The sequence below is a fragment of the Protopterus annectens genome, chromosome 2.part0 (genome assembly GCF_019279795.1).
Source record: "Protopterus annectens isolate FY-2018-M chromosome 2.part0, PAN1.0, whole genome shotgun sequence".
In the NCBI taxonomy this organism is placed as follows: domain Eukaryota; kingdom Metazoa; phylum Chordata; order Ceratodontiformes; family Protopteridae; genus Protopterus; species Protopterus annectens.
Window position 1 is genome coordinate 120308541 of NC_056728.1, and position 20149 is coordinate 120328689.

Consider the following 20149-nt stretch of genomic DNA (forward strand, 5'->3'; position numbering starts at 1 on the left):
TAAAGATTATTTTGAAAATGATGTCAGGACTTGTAAGTTGAAGGAAACTCTTCAAGCAAAATGAGAAACATTATTTTATCATTAAGAATGTCTTGCTAAATGACAACGCTTCCTAGACTGTTTTTAAATCAGAACAGTAAGGGCATTCAGGGACATAAGTAAGAATCACAGTGGTAAGGTAATGTGATCTCTTGCCTGACTAGGATCTATTTTCCTGAAGACATGAGAATGAGCAGACTGATAGGCCAGAGACCCATCCTGTACTCTCAGAAGTGTGTACACACAGGACTAGTACCAGATGCATGAATACTATTAAAACGTAAGCCAGCATCTTTTGGGAACATACATGACTTCTGCTTAAACACAAACTTCCCTCTCTACAAGATGCTGTAAGAATTAATGCAACTAAACAGGTAGTTTCTCCTTTAGAGCAGGCCTGTAAATATCTTTCTAGGAATTCTAATTCTCTTCATCTTTTTACAATTTTAATCGCCATTGTTTTGTAAAGTACCTCATTGTATTTCTTCCCTGGACGTTGTGCAATGTTGTTTTGCTATTCTATTGTTTTTATCGTTAATGTTGTTTGTGCTTTATTTGTACAGTAGTTCAAGTACTTAAATATCTGGTTGGAACTTGGAAATTATAAACATTTTAGTCTTACTGGGTTTTCATACATATTTTTGTGCATACACTAGAGTAATCTCAGGCAGTAATAGAATTTAACATTTTACATGTGATGCATATTTCATTACTCTTTGTTTTTATTTTTGTTCAGTCAAGAGTGTACTGTACAGTTTTTGATACACTTCTCTTTTTGGGACACTATTAGTCACTCTCTGCCTTCTAGTTGGAGTAAGTGATTCATATGCCTACCGTGTCTTCTGAAAACATTTTACGCTTTCCACTTCCTAAACTCATTGCATGTCACATACTGAACTCTTCTTCAGGGAAGCACCTTAGTAATTTCTCCAGAATTAAATGACTGTCAGTATTTAAAGCAAGCCAAATAAGTACTGAACAGCAGTAAATTTGTCACAGGAAGTTACAGGTTCTGCTGTATTATTTAAAATCACATCCATATTAAACTAATTGTTGAATGTAAACTAAACCCATGTTGGTAGTAATTTGCATACATTTTCTTTCAGCTGGAATAGTTCCTCACAACTATTTCCTTTATCTGGCATCTGGCAGAACTAAGTAGTTTTGTTGTCCGTGTCTGTGTTATAAATAATGTTGTAACTTCACTTTCATCAGAATCATGCAGTGTATGTTAATATGTTTCTGCACATAATTTTTATTTATTTATTGTTTCCAGATACTTGACAGGTTTCCAGAAGATCTAAATACTACAAATCTTGAAAGTTCCTCATGCATACATGAAGATGTGACAAGATGTGGCACAAGTCAACAGATCCAAAATAGTAGTGATAATTGTTGCAAAGAACACCCAGAGAAAAAAGATTTTGTCTTTAAAATGGAAACTGAAGAGGAAGTAACAAGGAAGCAGAATCAGGATAACAACAAGTCCATTCAGGAACTGCACAATTACTTGGAAAAAGATGTTGAACTAAATATGAGTCTGTATCTCATACCCCCAAAGTCATTACTGCGATATGCATTAATAATGGACATTGTTAAGCCTACGAGTAGGAGATCGATTTGTTTTACAAAAGGGTAAGTCAGTATTATGTATTGATATGTACTGACTCTGTGCGACATCTGGTCAGACGAGACACAAAAATTGATGTAAGATGAGTAAAAGGGAGAGGGAGCTTCATGATATGCTCAACAAAATATCGAATGTTGCTATAAAATTTTGTAACCAAGAATACAATTTTTATAACAATATCTGATGTCTCTTCAGTCCATTCCTCAACAAATGGGGGTCTTCGGATCAGACTTCGGCCCTCTCTAGCTTTGGATCCAGTGCTCAGGCTTGATCCCCTTAGTAATAATACCCTGTAAGGAGAAAGATATCCCAAACCTAGTTTGCTGCTCGATTACTGCAGACGTGGTCCTTTGTGCTCAGGCTCATTTTTGATACTTAAGTGTGATTTTTGGGATATTTTCTCACTTTTTTTTCACTTTCTCTCATAAGGGAGTTTATCTTCTGCTGTTAGTTATCCCTTCACCAAAAAAAGTGTTATTTATACTTATAAACAGCTTAACATTTTTGTAGTTTGACTGCTTCTGTCTTCCCTCCCTAGATCATCTGTTAATGCCCCTTTTTCCTTAAATTTCGAATACTGTGATGGTAGGTTGGTAGTTAGCTTTTTAACTTGGCCTCATTGTTGCTCTAGTTGTATGTGTGATTTTTGCAGTTTGCTTCTTATTTTTGGTGTTGTTATAGGACTTGTTACCCTTTAATCAGGATGTCTGAAAAACCTTCAGGATTTAAAATGTGTGTAGTTTGCAGCCACAAGATACCCAGTTCAGGTTCACATACTAAATGCGTCTATTGTATGGGGGCTACACATCTGGATGAGTAGTACATCATCTGTGAGACCATCGGACATAGGGCCCTTGATGAGAGGATAAAAACATTTGTTCTTAAAGGGCTTCAACCTGCCTTGGAGGGAGAATCTAACCCTGCTTATGCCTCCTCTTCATTTTCTGATTCTCCTCTGACCAAGAAACCAGCTGATCATAATAAGGATCATACGAAAGCAAAGGAAAAGATAAGGAAAAATACAAGGAACTGAAAAAGTGGCCCCTGGATTGCTCCCATTCTCAGCTAAGATTTCAGAGCCAAGATTCGGTCTTCACATCCTAATTGAATCTGGTACACCTCCCTTACCAGAAACACATTTCTTTCCAGAGCTGATTTAACCCAGCTTGAGCTCTCCCATTCCCTAGCAGAGATCTTTCCAGTGGATCTTCAGACCTTCCTCCACAGCTTCCTCTCTCTGTCCAGTTAGGTTCTTAAGAGTCCTTCAGAAGCTAAAGTGATAGGAGGTTGAGGAAATTTCTCAGGACCCAAGTCCAGCTGAGGGGTCTTCCTGCTCTGGTACCTAAAAGAGCCAAGTGGTTGGCTTGTTTCCCTCATGCAGTTATTGCTCCTTCCTCAATCCGACCTACTTATTTGGGGTTACCGGAGCCAGGTTCCCCCCTTGGGTATGTCCTTGTCAGATCTGAAGACATGCTCTTCTTCACCTTTGGCATTTCCACTGATCTGATCATTTCATGGTACCCTGGATCCTGTTAAATCTCTGAGCAGAGTCATTGGTGTCTGAACAGGGGAGAGGGCCTGCTTTGAGTCCCTCGGAGAAGCTCCTAATTTTCTGGACTTTAGCACTAGACAGTTTGGCTCTGACATCTGCCTTGGAGCCAAGCCAGGCTGTTCTTTGAGACCAGTCTTCTTTTGGAGCCATGGCTCTACTGGAATGGTCTCTGGTTCTGCCTCTGTTTCTTCTGTTGTGGCTTTTGAGAGAGTGCGGTTGCTTTCTAGGGAGCGGACATCCCAGGCTAAGATCCATCTTGCCCCCACAGGATTTCCCTGGGTCCTGATCCTCCTAGTTCTATCACATTGGGGCAGCTGGTCTCCAAAAGTCTCAAGCCCATACATGTAGAGGAATCCCTGTCATTTTCTGAGTCCTTCCCAAAACATCCCACCAGGGAGGTTCATTGGAAACACAAGTGCAAAGGAGGAGGCAAACTGACCCTCCATGGGAGTCACTAACTCAAGAATACCAACTTTGATGAAGGGGAGGGGTCTCCAAGATCCCATCTTGAGGATGTTTTGTTTGGAAAAATGTTAGAACTGCTTAAAAAGGGGAATGGTCCTCAGAAGCCACTTCTCAAGAGGAGTCAGTATTTCTTGAGTCGTTTGGGTCTGGCCCATCTACTTCTTGATTGGCCCCTCGCACAGACAAGATGTTGTACTTAATCACTAAGCGGGCATGGAAGAAACCAAATGTGCCGTGAAAATATCCCACAAGCCAAACAAATAACTGGTATCTCCAAAAAAACTGCCCTTATTGCAGCAAGGACCCAGATATGGTTTCCATGGTGGTGGCAGTAACCAATAGGAAAGAACTGGCAGAAGGGAGTTCCACTGCCTCTCCCCCTAAAAGAGAGTGTCTGGCATTGGATAGATTCAGAAAGTGAATCTAAGCATCAGTGACCTTTGTTATTAGAGCACTGAAATACCTGACAACAAGGTATGTGCTTCCAGAGAGATTTGACCAAGGAGCTTACCAAATCTCTCTCAGGGTCCCTATCTGCTGAGGAGGAAAAAAATCTGTTTACTCTCAGTTGGCTACCATCCATTCTTTATCTAATGTATGGATTCATGTCGTCTCTAATGCCACAAAATCCACATCTAGAGCTGCAGGCACCATTATAAACAAGAGAAGGCATTATTGGATTTGTCTATGTGATTTTGTGGAACATTTCAAGACATTCTTTTTTTTAATGCCCCCTATGACAGATCAACATTCTTAGGTCAAAAGTTAAAGAAACACTGTCCAGGATTGAACAGGACAGAAAGACCTTGTTCACTGTAGTCATCTGATTTATGAACTCCCCAGAGAATCATTTCCAGAAACCAAAAGGGCAGAGAAAAAAGCTTTGGTTCTGTAAGTTTCAGGGGTTCATTCCAGATGCTTCTGGAGAAATAGACCTCCCAATGGTAGGGGGGACTCTTAATGACAATTGTCACCCCTAGCCTAGAGGTGGTCTACAAACCCAGTGCTTTCAGGGTCCTTTCTCTGTGAGGCCATATCAGCACTCCGGATTGTTTGAATGACTGTTGCTCTCTGGAGGCAGTCGGGGGTGCTTATCCCTGCACCCTACCACTTGGATGTCCATCACTCAAGATGTCTGGGTGCAGAGGATAAAAACCAGAAGATATTCCATTCCCTTTCTTTACTTCCCTCCACATCTAAAAAAAATTCTAGATGTTTTAGCCACACAAAGGGAAGCATCACCCTCAAAGATAAAAAAGCTAGTAAGAAATCAAGTTATCCAAGAAGTGCTATCAGACCGGTAAGGATCCAGAATCTACTCAAGATCCTTTTTTGTGCCAAAAAAGGATGGGGACCTTAGGCCAGTTTTGGACCCAAGTCTTTTGAACAAATTTGTGAAACCAGCAAAATTCTGAATGGTCAGGGTGCAGTCCATTCTTCCATTTCTAAGGAAGGATGACTGGATGTGCTTGATTGACCTCCAGGATACATGCTGCAATATAAAAATGGAAAGATGCTCCTGGAGGTTTCTTTGCTTTTGGCTGGAGGCCAGTCATTTCCAATTAAGAGTCCTGCCCTTTGGTCTCACCACAGATGTTCAAGTGCATAGCAGTCGTTGCAGCTCATATCAGACTGCAAAGGTTCCAGGTGTTCCTTTATCTGGATGACTGACCCATTGCTGCCCCTTCCAGGGATGATAATCTTCTTCAGGCCAGGGACTCCTTGCTCCATTTACATTCAAATCTGGGCATTAAAGTGACTACAACAAAGTCCAAGCTTCATCCAGTGCACACCTTGGAATTTATTGGAGCACACACTTCTGGACACAAGACTACAGGTTGCCAAGCTTCTATAAGCCAGAATTTCTGCAATTCAGAAGCAAGCATTGGCTGTTCATTCATGTCAGAAGGCACCAGCAAAATTGATTCTGTGCCTCCTGGGTTTTATGGTGGCAGCTATCATGCTAATCCCCTTTGCCAGGTATTATATGAGAATTCTGCAGTGGACTCTGTATGCGCAATGGTCTGTCACACATTAGCCCATCAAGTTTCAGGTTTTGCTCACAAGGTTCTGCAAGTCTCGCATTCAGTGGTGGCTGGAGTCCTCAGTTGTTTCCCAAGGATACCCCTTTATACTACCTTCACCACAATGACCACAGATGCTTCTCACTTGAGGTGGGAGGCATTTCTTGTGAAAGACTGTCCAAGGCATGTGGTCCACTGCAGAGTCCAGCTTTCACATCAACATGTTGAAGATGAGAGGAGTCCTCCTAGTGTTGAAGGCATTCCAGGACACACTCCCTTCAGGTGTGATTTTGATTCAGACTGACAATGTGTCAGTGGTCTGGTACATCAACAGACAGGGAGGAACACAATCTTACTGCTTATGCTGGGAGGCTGTGAGAGTGTGGCAATGGGTGATGTCTTCTCACCTCTTTCTGATAGCAACACACATCCTGGAGAAGTCCACTGTTTTTGTGACTAAGTTTATACTTCTCCCTCATGAATGGTCCCTCAGTCTAACATTAGCGGATCAGATCTTCAGCTATTGGGGCCAATCTTGCTGTGGTCATTTTTACTCCCCCTACAAAACCAAGTGCAGCAGGTACTTTGCCCTTATCCCCCAGGAGAAGGAGTCACTGAGGGATTTTCTGATCCACAATTGGTATCCCAGAATGCTGTATACTTTCCCTCATTGCCATCTCATACTGAAATTCCTTCAGAAGGCATTGGTGAGAAAGGCCACAATGATCCTCATTGCTCCTTTTTGACCTTGACAGGTCTGGTTTCCCTTTCTTTGGCTTCATCTGGTCCACCCTACCTGGGAGCTGGGCTCAACGCCAGATCTCCTGTCCCATCCAGACATCCATTCCCTCAAGCTAACAGCATGGTTTCTCCAGTTCCAGTGATAGGTAGACATTCTAGGTTTTCATCCTATGTTGTTCTCATTTTTAACTCTTTTCAGAGACCTTCCACCAGGAAGTGAAAAAAATTCTATCTGGGCTTCCAGCAAAGACCCTTTCTCAGCCTCTTCTCCGGCCATTTTGGCTTTTCTAGCATCTCTCTTCCAGGCTGGGTCAGTTGCTCCACTATAAAAGTGCAACTAGCAGCTATCTTCTGATTTCATACTGGGGAGAATCACTCTTTCATTGCCTCCGTTAGACTGTCCAAATTATTTAGGGGTCCCATACTTCTTCATTCTCTACTCAAGGACCAGGTAACCCCTTGGGACATTACCATTTTGTTGCAGACTTTAACTAGCCCCCCTCCCCTTTGAACCTACAGCCAAAGTTAATTTAAAGTTCTTGGCATTGAAATATTTTTTTTTTTTTGGTAGCCATCACTTTTTCTAGGAGAATTTCAGAGCTGCATGCTCTGTCTAATAACTCCTTATTTGGTCTTCCACAAGAACAGGGTTACTCTAAGATCCAATCCTTCCTTTCTCCCAAAGGTGAAATGTGAACCATGTCTCAAACAATCAGCCTTCCTATTTTCTTCCTGAACCTCACCAATTAATTTGAATAGATGTTACACTTACTGGACGTGCATCATCAGCTTCATTTATAGTTGCATCATACTAAGAAGAGCAGAAAGAATGATCACACTTATTTGTCTCATTTTCCTCAGCCAAGCTGGGAAAAGGAGTATACAAGACAGTGCATTTCTCTTTGGCTATGTGATTGTTTCTCCAGTGTCTACAAAGAAAAGGACTTATCCTTGTCCAGACCTCCTGAGGCCCACTGAACTAGATCTGTGGCTACTTCTACAGCTTTATTCTCCAGAGTACTGCTTGAAGACATTTGTGTTGCTGCTACTTTGTTCAATGTCCATATTTTCATTTCTCACCATAAATTGGACTTACAGTCAAGGTCAAGAGCCTGTTTTGGATCAGCTGTGCTCCAAAATATCCTTCCACGAGACCTCCCGAGTGTTCTAGTAGCTGAGGACTCTGTACCATAATGACAGGTCTGTGTCGTCTGCTTCCCAACCTCCTTCCATCTTGCTTGAATTATTTTTCCTGATTCATGGAGCGACTGTACTGAGCTACATTGGCTTGATCATGTACTCTTCATGTCCTAGGCATCACAGCTGGTTTCTTTGTACTATGTGACTTCATGTTTTTTATAAGTCTGGAGGGCATCTCCCTTATTCTGGTATTGGGGAAAACTCAGTCTGAGGTATCTTTCTCCTTGCATGGGATTATGGGTATGGGAGGAGCCTGAGTACTGGATCTGAAGACCCCATCCATTGAGAAAAACAGAAGCAGACAACACAGATGTTTCATTATGGTAAGTACATAACTTTCATTTTAAATTAATAATCACTCTTAAGTCTATACATAATTTGGCAATATGATGTAGTGGTTAAAGCATTTAAAAAGGAACAACAGAATTAGAGAAGGCCTGGATTTTAGCTTCAGTAGCAAGCTCTCACATACTTTGTGCTTGTTTGCAAACCCATTGAACCAAACCAGAGCTGAAGGTTCATGAGTGAGAACAGTATTTCGGACTACAACTGCAGTTTTTGTCCAATTAAGTAAAAAATAAAGAGCTGTGCCTGTAACTGAAAAAAAATGAAAGGGAAATTGACTGTAACATTGTTTATTCATTCATTCTTTATCCATTCCAGGGTTGTGTGGAAAGGGCAAACCATTCCCAGTGCTCATTAATGGCATGGCAGTGGGACTAATCCTGAATAGGCTGAAACATATGGCAGATTAAATGCATGAACTCATTGTCAGACAGCACACACACTTATGGGCAGTTTAGAGGAATGTTATTTCACATATGCAAATCTTTGGATACTGGAGGAAGCCAGATGGGCCAGGGAAAATCTCATGTGGACACGGGCAGTATGTGTATAATCTGCAAGAAGCCATTCCAATTGAAAAGCAAACTAGGAACCAAACTGTCAGAGGCAGCAGTGCTAACCTCTGAGCTGTTTTGCTGCCTCATGTTATCATAAACATTGGTCACCAAGTCACAGGACATGGCAATTATGCTTTCAGAAACATTTTGTGTAAACCTCACAGTAAGCAAAGAAATATGTCAGGCTGTTATAGAGATAAGGAGAGACTTCCTCTGTATAATTCCAGGTATGATAAGTAAAATTAGAAAAAAAAAAGTTATGTGGGACTACATGGAGTATTTGGTGGTTTTCTAGATCCAATCAATGAAAATCTAACTAAATCCTTATCAGTCATGTCAGAAAGTAGTCACTTCCTTGACCAGCGATGGCAGGCTGTAGTAGTGCCAATATTCTGTATGAACTCGTACGGACAGCAATTATGAAAATTATCCAAAATGACACAGTGGATCCCTTCTGTTACATATGGAGCAGTATGGATTTGTTAATGGACGATTTTGACTTCTGAATCTTGTGGTATTCTTTGAAGAAGTAACCGCAGCACTTGTTGAAAAGCTGAGAGTTCATATTGCCTTTGACACTACTTCACTTAAAGGCATAACTGATAGCTTAAATGCCTGTCTGTATGCTATTAAACGAGTAAGTCACTATTAAGCAGCAAGATTGAGCAAGTCAGGGTGTGGGTTACCTGCTGATCTGAAGTAGTTTATTTCATTTGTCTTCAACCTGTGGGTCCTCAGATCCATATCGGATCTGACACAGCCGCATTTTCCAGCTACGGCTACAAGCTCCATGCTCCTCCCCTTATCCATAATGCCCCTGTTTCCCTTCTCCCTTCAAATCGTGTTTGCCGCCTGAGAGGAAACAGCGTGGCCCGAGCTCCATTGTGGTAGTGTTGTTTGAAATGTCAATTTTGATCTTTTGGCCTTTTCTACCTATTTCAATCCTAACCTTGCTATAACTTCTAGGGGTTCTTCGTAGCTTGTTTTCTTATAGGCTTTTCTATCTTCCTCCCCTCTTTTCTTTCCTTGTGGTAGCGTGTGTGTGTGTCTGTCTGTGTGTGTGTGTGTGTGTGTGTGTGTGTGTGTGTGTGTGTGTGTGTGTGTGTTTCATTTGGCCGGTTGAGGCACCGAAGCCTGGTTTCAAAAGGTGCACAGAGTGTGGCCATAAGCTTTCCCCAGCGGATGGCCACACTCTGTGCGTGCTTTGTTTGGGGATGGCTCACCTCCAGTCCCCCTGTCCTATTTGCGCTGGGTTTAACCCCAGAGCACTTAAGGGCAGGTGGGACAAACTGATTGTCAAGGGCCTGTTGCCTTCCACTGCTGGAACAGAAGTCCCACTTCCCCCACTAAGAAAGCAGCAGCTGCTGCTTCATCTTCCACTTCCTCGGCCTCTGGGACTCACCCTCCCACCAAGAGGGATAAAGTCAAGGACAGGCCTCGCAAGCGCTCGCCTGACAGCTCGTTGGAGGCTGGCCCCCCGCTGAAGGTTAAGCCTGTTTCCAGGCCTGTTACACCTCGGTTCAGGTCCCCAAGGTTCTCCCCCTGACCCTGAGGTTCTAGTTAACCTGTCACCCCCTAGGCCTACCCCCACTGGCTCTTCTGACTCACTTCGGCAGCATCCTGTCACTCTGCCCGGGGCCTATCTGAAGTGGAGATGGACAAGATGATGCAGAGATTTGTCCGCACTCAAGTCCAGATGGGGATCTTGCCAGGGCCTTCTCCCACCGGAGCGGATGTCTTCCAGCCAGTATTTAGACCTATCACTCCTTCTCCAATCCGACCTGCAGTTTCGGAGATGTTGGATCTGAGGACAGTAGGAGTTGAGGGGTCGGCGCTGATGGTACCCTGTACCTCGACGCCGGCCAGTGCCTTGAGTGTGTTGGATCCGACTAGATCGGTTCTGAGCTCTCAGAGCCGTAGTCTTGGGGTCGGATCCGAGGGTGTGCTCTCTGCTCCAGGCTTGTCAGAGAGAAGTATTCCCTCGGCGTCTGGGCTATGACTCCCCAGTCGGATCAGGGGGGAGCGGCTTCTGCTAGTTCAGCCCAGGAGGTCCATTCCCCCTCGAAATTCGACGTGGTGGAGAAGGTTGTAGCAGGGTCGAGGCCTCTATTTCATCTTCGGAGTCCGTCCAGACCCCCCCTGGCCTTGAGTGCAGGTCCAACCATCTTGCCTTCTCAGTGACCGCCCATAGCCGTAGTGTCCCAGGATGTTCCGGCCTTGGAACAGCCCGCTTGTGAGACCTCCCCAGACAGTCCCCCTGAGGAACCCCCCCGGAAGCATACATGTAAAAGGAGGCACTTGGACTCTCCACCAGAGTTCCTCACAGAAGACATAGACCTGGTTGAAGGGGAAGGTTCCCCAAGATCACCCCCGAGGATGTCTCCTTTGGAGACATCATTGAGATCCTCCACCAAAGGGGGGGGGGTGGGGGGGGTGGTCCAGACCAAAACCAACCTCTGATGACTCCGCATTTCTGGAAGCATTCATCTCGGTCCCATCTACCTATTGGATGTCCCCTCCTGCTGATTCACTTGTGGATTTGATAACATCTAGGGCATGGAAGGAGCCAGACACAGTAGAGCCAATAACCAAGCACCTGGACAAGGTCTTAAGCGCTCCTGTGGACAAATTACACTGGCACAAGGGGTCCCCTGTACATGCTTTGATGGTGGTGGCAGCGGCCACCAAGAATGAACTCGCCTAAGAGAGTTCTATGGTCCTGCCACCTGACCGAGAGTCAAGAACGTTGGATCATTTTGAGAAGCGAGTTTATGCTTCAGTGACATTCGGTGTGAGGGCACTGAACTACATGGAGCATGTTATTCGACTCCAGAGAGATCTGGTCATGGAGTCAACCCCAGGGTCTATGTTGGCAGTGGACAGGAAGACGTTTGATGCATGAATGGCCACCCTAAAATCTGTAGCCAACACATCTATGTGTTTGCTCTGCAATGCCACGGAGGGAGGCTCATGGATGGCGGGGTCAGGTGTTGCCATCTGGCGCCACGCCTGGCTCCGCTTATGTCAGTTCTCGGAGCCCTTCAAGGTGTCTTTTACCAACACCCCTTATTATTGTCCTTCCCTTTATGGGAAGACAGTCAGAGGGACTTTGGTCCAGAGCGAGAAGGATGGGAAGACACTGTTTGCCGTCGGAGTCCATTTCTCACCGCCTCAAAGGTCCTTTTCCAGGAACCGGCGAGGCCAGAAGAAGATGTGGTTATGCAAGTCTCCAGCGTCTTCCCGGGATGCACAGGACTCACCTTCCCTCAGAGGCAGAGGGGGATATGATAGACGCCACCCTAGAGACAGTGGGCGTCCTAGGAATTTTGGGTCCCGAGAACCTTTCTCGGATAAACCCAGACAGCAACCCTGAGGGGTTACCGGGCTGTCTATCTCTGGATGCCATTGGGGGTTGTCTGTCGCTTCACCCACTAGCATGGGAGTCCATCACTACAGATCAGTGGGTGCTGCGAGTCATATCCAGAGGATATTTCATCCCCTTCAAGGATCTTCCCCCATCCAACAAAGCCCTCCCAGATGTCCCACCCACGCAGCGGGAGGAAGCAGCAGTGCAGGTAGACTCACTGCTAAGAAAACGAGTCATCCAACCGGTCCCCCCAGACCAGTCTGGATCCGGGGTTTATTTCAGGTTGTTTTTAGTGCCAAAAAAGATGGGGGACCTCAGACCAATATTGGATCTGTCCCAATCTAACCTGTCTGCAACCAAGACAAAGTTCCAGATGGTCACAATTCAGTCTGTCCTGCCTTATCTGCAGGACAGAGACTGGATGTGCTCGATTGACCTCCAGGATGCGTATTATCATATCAAGATGCACAGGAGCCAGAGCACTCCCCTTCGGTCTCACCACAGCCCCCCTGGGTGTTTATCAAGGTAATGGCAGTAGTAGTGGCTTACCTGAGGCTTCAGGGCAGTCAAGTATTTCCATACCCAGACGACTGGCTCTTTACCGCCTCCTCAGAGCATCTACTATGTCAGGCCAGGGACTGCTTCCTTCATTTAGCCAACAAGTTGGGCATTACGATCAGTATGAACAAGTCTGCTCTTCCCCCGCTTCAGGTTCTAGATTTCATTGCAGCACGGCTGGACACAATAAAATCGAAGGTGATGTTCTTCGTGTTTCACTGTTGCAATCATTACATTGGGTAATCTGCTTTCAATTTGCCCTCAGTCAGCCTAATTAACAAAGTCTTGGGTCCTGCGTCAGTTGCTGTCCCTTCTTCCATGACGTCAGGGGTATAAAACATGCAGCCGAGGCCATTACATCAGACTTTCTTGCCGTACGGTGCCTGAAGCAGAAGCAATTCACAAGTGCCGGTCGGCCGACTCCTGAAATTTTCATTTTTGAGTTTCAGAACCAAAGTCTTAAACTAAAGCTAAGTACCCTGTTGGGGAAACTTTTTCTTGCTCCCTACCAATGTCAGTAAAAGTTAATAACTGCATTACTTCTGGAAAAACAAATGATAAGAATGGCTGACAATCTAATAACTCTAATCAAGGGTAGCCAACTCCCCCCTTCTAAGAGGCCTAGGACTGAGGTTGATTATGAATCTTCTGATCAGGATTCTGTTTTTTCTGACTCTTCTGATGACCTGCATTTGTCCTTACCTACTTATGAGGATTCTGATGCAGAGGACTGTATTCCCTCTGCTTCCCTCATCAGGATTTTTCTTTTTGGGGAAACCTTACATACTCTAAGGGAGCATTTCCACTGGGAAAGCCAGGATTTTTCTGATTCAAAAAAGAGGCTTAGGGATTTCCTTCTCCTACCTCAGCATAGGCCTTTAGCTATTCCTCCTGTACTAGACGTTGTTGATGATGCCTTCTCGGAATTTAGTTTGGCCCCTGATTCCCTGCCTCCTGCTCCCAGAAAACCTGACAGATACTACAGGGTCTCTGAGTCACACAAGTTACTTTTCAAAAATCCTACTGCAGATCCAGAGACTATTTCACAGGGGCCCAAGGGCATTAAGGCTTCTACTGCTAAAAATCCTACCCCTTCTGATAGAGACTCCAGGGCGCTGGATAGATGGGGTAAGAAGGTTTACACTTCTGCAACCTTGGCCATTAGGGCTTTAAACTGCCAGTTTCATATGTTAAAATATCAGCAACATGTTATTGGACTGCTTAAACAGAAAATTATGTTGATTCCTGACTGTGTGGAAAATAAAGAATTACAGGACTTAATGCATTCTGCCGAACAAGTTGGAAAATATACTTTGCAATGTGGTTTTGATTCATTAGAGGCCTCTTGCAGGGCTGCTGTTACTGGTTATGTGCTCAGAAGGCATGCTTGGCTTAAGGAGCAATCTTTGCCTGATCATGTTAAAGCAAAATTGTTGGATGCTCCTTTAAATCAGGACCGCCTGTTTGGCAACAAGGCTGAGGAAGTTCTTAAAAAGATGGAAGATAAAGCTAAATCTATTCAAACTGTTAAAGATATTTTACAAGTTCAGCCTCCTAGATTTAGTAGGCACTCACCCTCTAAGAATTGGTCCTTCCCAGCCCCTTCCAGGTCTTCTCAAGCCAAACCCAGACACAGCAAAAACCCCAGGTTTCAGTCCCAGGGGACTCACAGAACCAAGCAGTGGGGGGGGCCTCCACTATGGTAAACTGTCTCAATGACTTCCTTTTAAAATTTCCAAACACTTATCTGACTTCCCCTTTGGGGGGAAAGATTGCTCTTCATGCAAAGAATTGGGAACTCATTGCCCAGGACGTATGGGTTTTAAATATAGTGTCCCAGGCATACAGATTTCATTTCCGCACATTGCCAACACCAAGTGGGTGGCCGGACTTGCCTCCAAATCAGTGGGAAGAGGCCCAGAAACAAGTACTTTCGCTCTTAAGCATGGGGGCTATTCAACTGGTACCAGAAGAGAAAAAGGGAAAAGGTTTCAACTCGAGACTTTTCCTGGTACCCAGAAAAGACAATTTATGGCGTCCTATCCTGGACCTGTCTACTCTAAACACCTTTTTGGAGATTAAAATTCAAGATGCTGACTTTTCACCAATTACTTCCTATGCTAGGCAAAGATGCCTGGTTGGCAACACTAGATTTAAAAGAAGCATACCTGCACATCCCAATCAGGGAATCTTGCAGAAGATACCTACGCTTCAAAGCAAGCTACACGTACTATCAACTCTCTGCACTGCCCTTTGGCTTATCTACTGCGCCCAGGGTATTCACAAAGTGCCTAGCTCTGGTTATTGCATTTTGCAGGCAAAGAAATATTCAAACATACCCATACCTGGACGATTGTCTAATTCAGGCAGAAAGCCAGGACATACTTTTGAATCATCTGGCCTTTGTAAAAAAGGTTCTAACTTGTCTGGGGTACACCATAAACAAAAATAAATCACAACTGGTACCCTGTCAACAAATTATATTCCTGGGAGCAAGCTTGAATACAACTTCCCAGATGGCTTACCTCACACCAGAAAAGCAGATTCATTTGACAACCTACGTCAAACAAGTGGCCACAAAAGCCCTGCTATCTGCAAGACAAATACTGCAAGGCTTGGATTTCATGGCCTCCTGCATTCGTCTAATTCCATATGCAAGGCTGCATATGAGGAAACTACAGTGGTATCTAAAAAGCCTATGGTGTCAACATTCTCAAAACCTAGAAACAATTATTCCTGTCGTACCTTGCCTACGCCTAGAGTTCCTTTGGTGGGCAGAGGCCTGCCACCAAAACAAGGGGCTACCTTTCACACCACCCCCTGCAACCCAAACCCAAACAACAGATGCATCAGACTATGCATGGGGGGCTCACCTGGCAGGGAAGTGCATTCAGGGCAAATGGAACCCAAGTGAAATGCACCTGCATATCAATCAAAAAGAAATGTTAGCTGTACAGTAAAGACGGACAACACCATTGTTATGTGGTACATAAACAAGCAGCGGGGTACACATTCTTACCCCCTCTGCAGACTAGCTATGGCATTGTGGAACACAGCCTTGAGCTACCAAGTGCACCTACAAGCTCAATTCCTGCCAGGAAAATTAAATACACTGGCAGACTGACTAAGCAGAAACCTCAGGGACCCACACAAGTGGAAACTGGAACCAAAGATTTTCAACATGTTGACAAGGAAATGGGGGAGCCCAGATATAGACCTGTTTGCCTCTCCCCAGAACTACAAATTGGATAAATTTTGCACAAGGACTCCCCACAAACAAGCCTGGAAAGTGGATGCTCTGTCCTTCAGCTGAAAAGACCTGTCAGTCTATGCCTTCCCCCCTCTGCCTGTGCTCTCCAAAGTACTACTAAAAGTCAAACAGGACAAGCCAAGGATGATTTTGATTGCTCCAGACTGGCCGCGCCAACACTGGTACCCCCTCCTGCGCAGTGTGTCACTGTTATCTCCATGGCACCTGCCTCAGACTCCTTCCCTGCTGTCTCAGCAAGAAAACCAGATTCTGCACCTTCAGCTTCCAACACTGAACCTTGCAGCCTGGCTAATTACTTAAGCTCTCCTTTACCATCGCTCAGCAAACCTGTGATGGATATCATCTTAGAGGCAAGGAGGCCTAGTACTAGAAAATCTTATGCTGAAAAATGGAAAATATTCGGTGCCTGAAACCAATCTCAAGGGATGAGCACAGCAGCGCCCAATTTACCTCAGATTTTACAGTACTTAACTGAGATGCTTCACAAGGGCCTATCTTTTTCCTCCATTAAAATCCACGCCTCAGCCATTTCAGCTCATTATAACACAGAGCCTCCCCTCTTCTCTCATCCACTGCTCAAGCAGTTTCTCAGAGGACCAAAAATTTAAGACCACCCAGGAGAGCTCCAACCCCAGTCTGGGACCTTAACTTTGTCTTGGAGAAACTCACTCCACCTCCTTTCGAGCCAGCTGCTACTGCAGACTTAAAATTTCTTTCTTGGAAAACAGCTTTCCTTTTAGCAATCACTTCAGCTAGAAGGGTATCTGAATTACAGACCCTTATGGCAGTGGAGCCTTTCATCATCTTTCATGCGGACAGTGTCACTCAGAACAAATCCATCCTTCATGCCCAAGATGGTGTCCAGTGTGGCTCTTAATCAGTCCATTCATTTGCCAACCTTCTTTCCCAAGCCACAGAATAAAGGGGAATGGATAATGCATTCCTTAGATGTGCACAGACAACTTAGATTCTACTTGGACAGTACTAAACATCAAAGGAAATCTGAACAACTGCTGGTAGCATTTGCTGCTGGGGCAGAGTGGAAGGCTATTTCAAAGCAAACCATTTCTAAATGGATAAGCCATTGCATTCATTTCTGCTGTAAGCACCATGGAAAACCTATCGCCTAGGGGATCAGACCTCCAGGGCTGCATCTACCTCTGCAGCCTTTCTCAGAGGCGTCCCTACCAGGGACATCCTAGAAGCTGCTACCTGGCATTCTGTACATACTTTCACCAAGCATTATCATTTGCCAGTTTTCTCTAAATCCAGAGCTGGCTTTGCCACTGCAGTCTTGTAGGGCCTTATAGCTGGCCCTAATGCTATCTAAACTCCTCCTCCCAACCATAGCTTTGGGAATCTACCCAAATGTAATGACTGCAACAGTGAAACATGAAGAACATAGTACAGTTGTGTAGACTTACCATAAATGTAGATTTTTGAGTGTATTCACTGTTGCAGTCCTGGTTACCCTCCCTCGAGCCCTTTAACTTCTTTTGGCTATACCTCTGCTTTCCTTTACTATGCTTAAAAGCCTTTTTGCTGTATTTGCTTTTTTGTTGGATGTATATCTTTGTGCTTTTATGTTTAATTGCTTCCCATTAGGGGGCACCTGACATCTAGGGCAAGAAAAACTGATTTAATGGCGTCGGCTGCATGTTTTATACCCCTGACGACCTGACATCATGGAAGAAGGGACAGCAGCTGACGCAGAACCCAAGACTTTGTTAATCAGGCCGACTGAGGAACATCTACATTTATGGTAAGTGTACACAACTGTACTTTCCTCACCTCAAACAGGATATGCAGCTTGAGGTTACACGTCATGCACATTCTTCAGACCCATTTACCAACAGTCAAAGCAGTGTTGAGCTTTAGGTTCTATGGTGGCCATGATATGGCACACCTTCATATGAGAGTACTGCAGTGGACACTAGCGGTTCATTGTTCACTGTTAGACAAAGGGGGAGCCACCACTGATCCCGGGAACTATCGCCGTGTTAGCCTGCCAAGCCTGGTCTGCAAGGTCATGGAACATATTATCATGAAACTCATACACAAAGACATTGGTAACCTCCAAACTCTGGATCCCATCTAGGTCGGGTTTGTGAAAGGCAGATCATGCCTCCCGAACCTGATCGACTTCTTTGAAGTAGTCACCAAAGCCGTAGATGAGGGTAAGGTGATTCACACAGCCTATCTTGGCCTCGCCAAGGCTTTCGACACCATCCCCCATTCTGGAATTATAGCTAAACTCACAAAACTAGGTATAAATTCCTACGTCAGAAGATGGGTTGCCAGCTGGCTCACTGACAGAACCCACACTGTAAAAGTTGCAGACTCCAAATCTGACCTCAAACCAGTAACAAGTCGAGTACCACAGGGTTCAGTCCTGGGACCTCTCCTGTTTGGTATCTACTTCTCTGAAGTACAGGCTAACACAGAAGGCCTTTGGCTAACGCAGTTCGCAGATGACTGCAAACTAGAAGCCATAGTCAAGTCCCCAAATGATACGGACATCCTACAAAAAGGCCTCACTGAGACAGATGCCTGGTGTCAGAGCCATGGCCTCAAGCTCAATGCCAAAAAGTGCAGTGTCATCCCTTTTGGTAAAAACTCTGTACACATGAACTACCACATAGGCAGCAATCTACTTAACACTGAATGTGTGATAAGAGATCTTGGGACCCAGGTGGGCAGTAGTCTCTCCTTTGATAGTCACATCGCCACAGTAGTCAGGAAGTCCTTCTGTGTGGCACACCTCATCATAAAAGGGTTTTCATCCAGGAAAAAAGAGGTCATTGTTCCCCTCTATTTGATACTCATTAGATCCATTATAGAGTACAACGCCCCTTTTGGAATGTACCTCACAAGACATCTGCAGCAGCTGGAAAGGCCACAGAAGTACCTCACAAAGAGGATTACTGGCCTCAAACAAATGCTCTACACTGACTGGCCCAAAGTACTCCAGCTTTACTCCGTAGCATATCGCCTACTCCGAGGTGATCACTGCCTAACATATAAAGCTATGTCAAACCCAGAGCTGTTGGACATGCTACACCTAAAGAAATCCCAATCCCTCCGAGCTACACACTCTAGGGACCTAAACCTTGTCACCACAATAAACAGGACATGCTGGAGGGATAGATTCCTGCCCCAGAGACTTACTCTGAAGCAGGCTATCCATCTATGCCAAGCAAAGTTCTTCATTAGCACTCTTCAAGAAAAATCTTGATGAGTGGGTGGGAAATACACCCCGGGGATCACTTCTGTGTCTCTGCTCGACAGTGGTACAGAAAAATAACTTTCTTGGGTGGCGTAAGCCAGGGAACCTTGTTGTCTAGGCTTACATAGGCCCTAGGGCCGATAGCCTAGTACCTACCTATGAACCTCTCTTTGTCTTTCCCAGTGAGAATTTCAAAAGTGTGCAGGGATTCCCTTTGGTGGTGGATTCAGTCCCCGGATCTCCTCAAGGGATGTCCTTTTCAACCTCCTTTACCCCAAACCACAGAGACCACGGACGCCTCCCTACTTTGGGGGGGGCATTGCTCAGGAAGGACAGTCCAAGGCAAGTGGTCCCCTTCCAAGACCTATCTGCACATCAGTGTTCTAGTGATAAGAGCAGTTCTTCTTACGTTGCAGGCCCTCCATGCTCATCTTCCTCTGGGAACGATTGCAGTTCAGACGGACACATATCAGTGGTCTGGTATATCAAAAAACAGGGGGGAACTAGATCTTATTCCTTATGTCGGGAGGCCATGAGAGTGTGGGAATGGGTGATCTCCACCAGCCGTTTTCTGGTGGCAGTGCACATTCTGGGACATTAACATCTTAGCAGACAGGCTCAGCAGATCTATCCTGATGCCTTATGAGTGGTCTCTGAAGCCTTCACTAGTGGAACAGAACTTCCTAGAGTGGGGTCTTCCTTGCTGCGATCTCTTCACATCTCCTTCCAACGTGAAATGCAGCGAGTTTTTCACTCTGAACCCCCTGCCGGGGGATACCTCTAGAGATGCTCTGATTCATGCTTGGCCTCCCGGGCTAATTTATGCATATCCTCCTCTTCCCCTCATGTCAAAGTTTCCACAGAAAGCCCGAAGGCTGGGGAGCACTGTGATCCTCATCATCCCATTCTGGCCTCAACAAGTTTGGTTTCCCTTACTCAGGTCTCATCTAGTTGTTTCACCATGGATCTTTGATCCGGTCCCAGATCTGCTTTCACAGCCCTCTGAGATTTTTCATCCAGATCTGGACAGTCTAAAGCTCACTGCTTGGCTGCTCCAGTTCTCATGATTCTTAGGACTCCCAGTCTGTCATCTCCTGTTAAGTCCATTCTGGTGGCGGCTCATAAATCGTCCACCAGAAAAGTTCATAGGTTTATAGGTTGGTACTAGGCTATC

The 20149-nt window shown here is 45.0% G+C and overlaps 1 protein-coding gene across 2 annotated transcripts in view; it reads left to right on the plus strand.

The window, feature by feature from the left end:
• The window catches only part of TRDMT1 (tRNA aspartic acid methyltransferase 1), a 694418-nt gene that overhangs the window by 434644 nt on the left and 239625 nt on the right, over positions 1 to 20149 (plus strand). Inside the window, exon 7 of one of the 2 annotated variants that reach the window (XM_044060609.1) lies at positions 1316 to 1677. In XM_044060609.1, the coding sequence (XP_043916544.1) occupies positions 1316 to 1677 (362 nt within the window). The remainder of the gene's footprint in view (positions 1 to 1315; positions 1678 to 20149) is intronic. The other variant, XM_044060610.1, reaches the window with a different exon arrangement.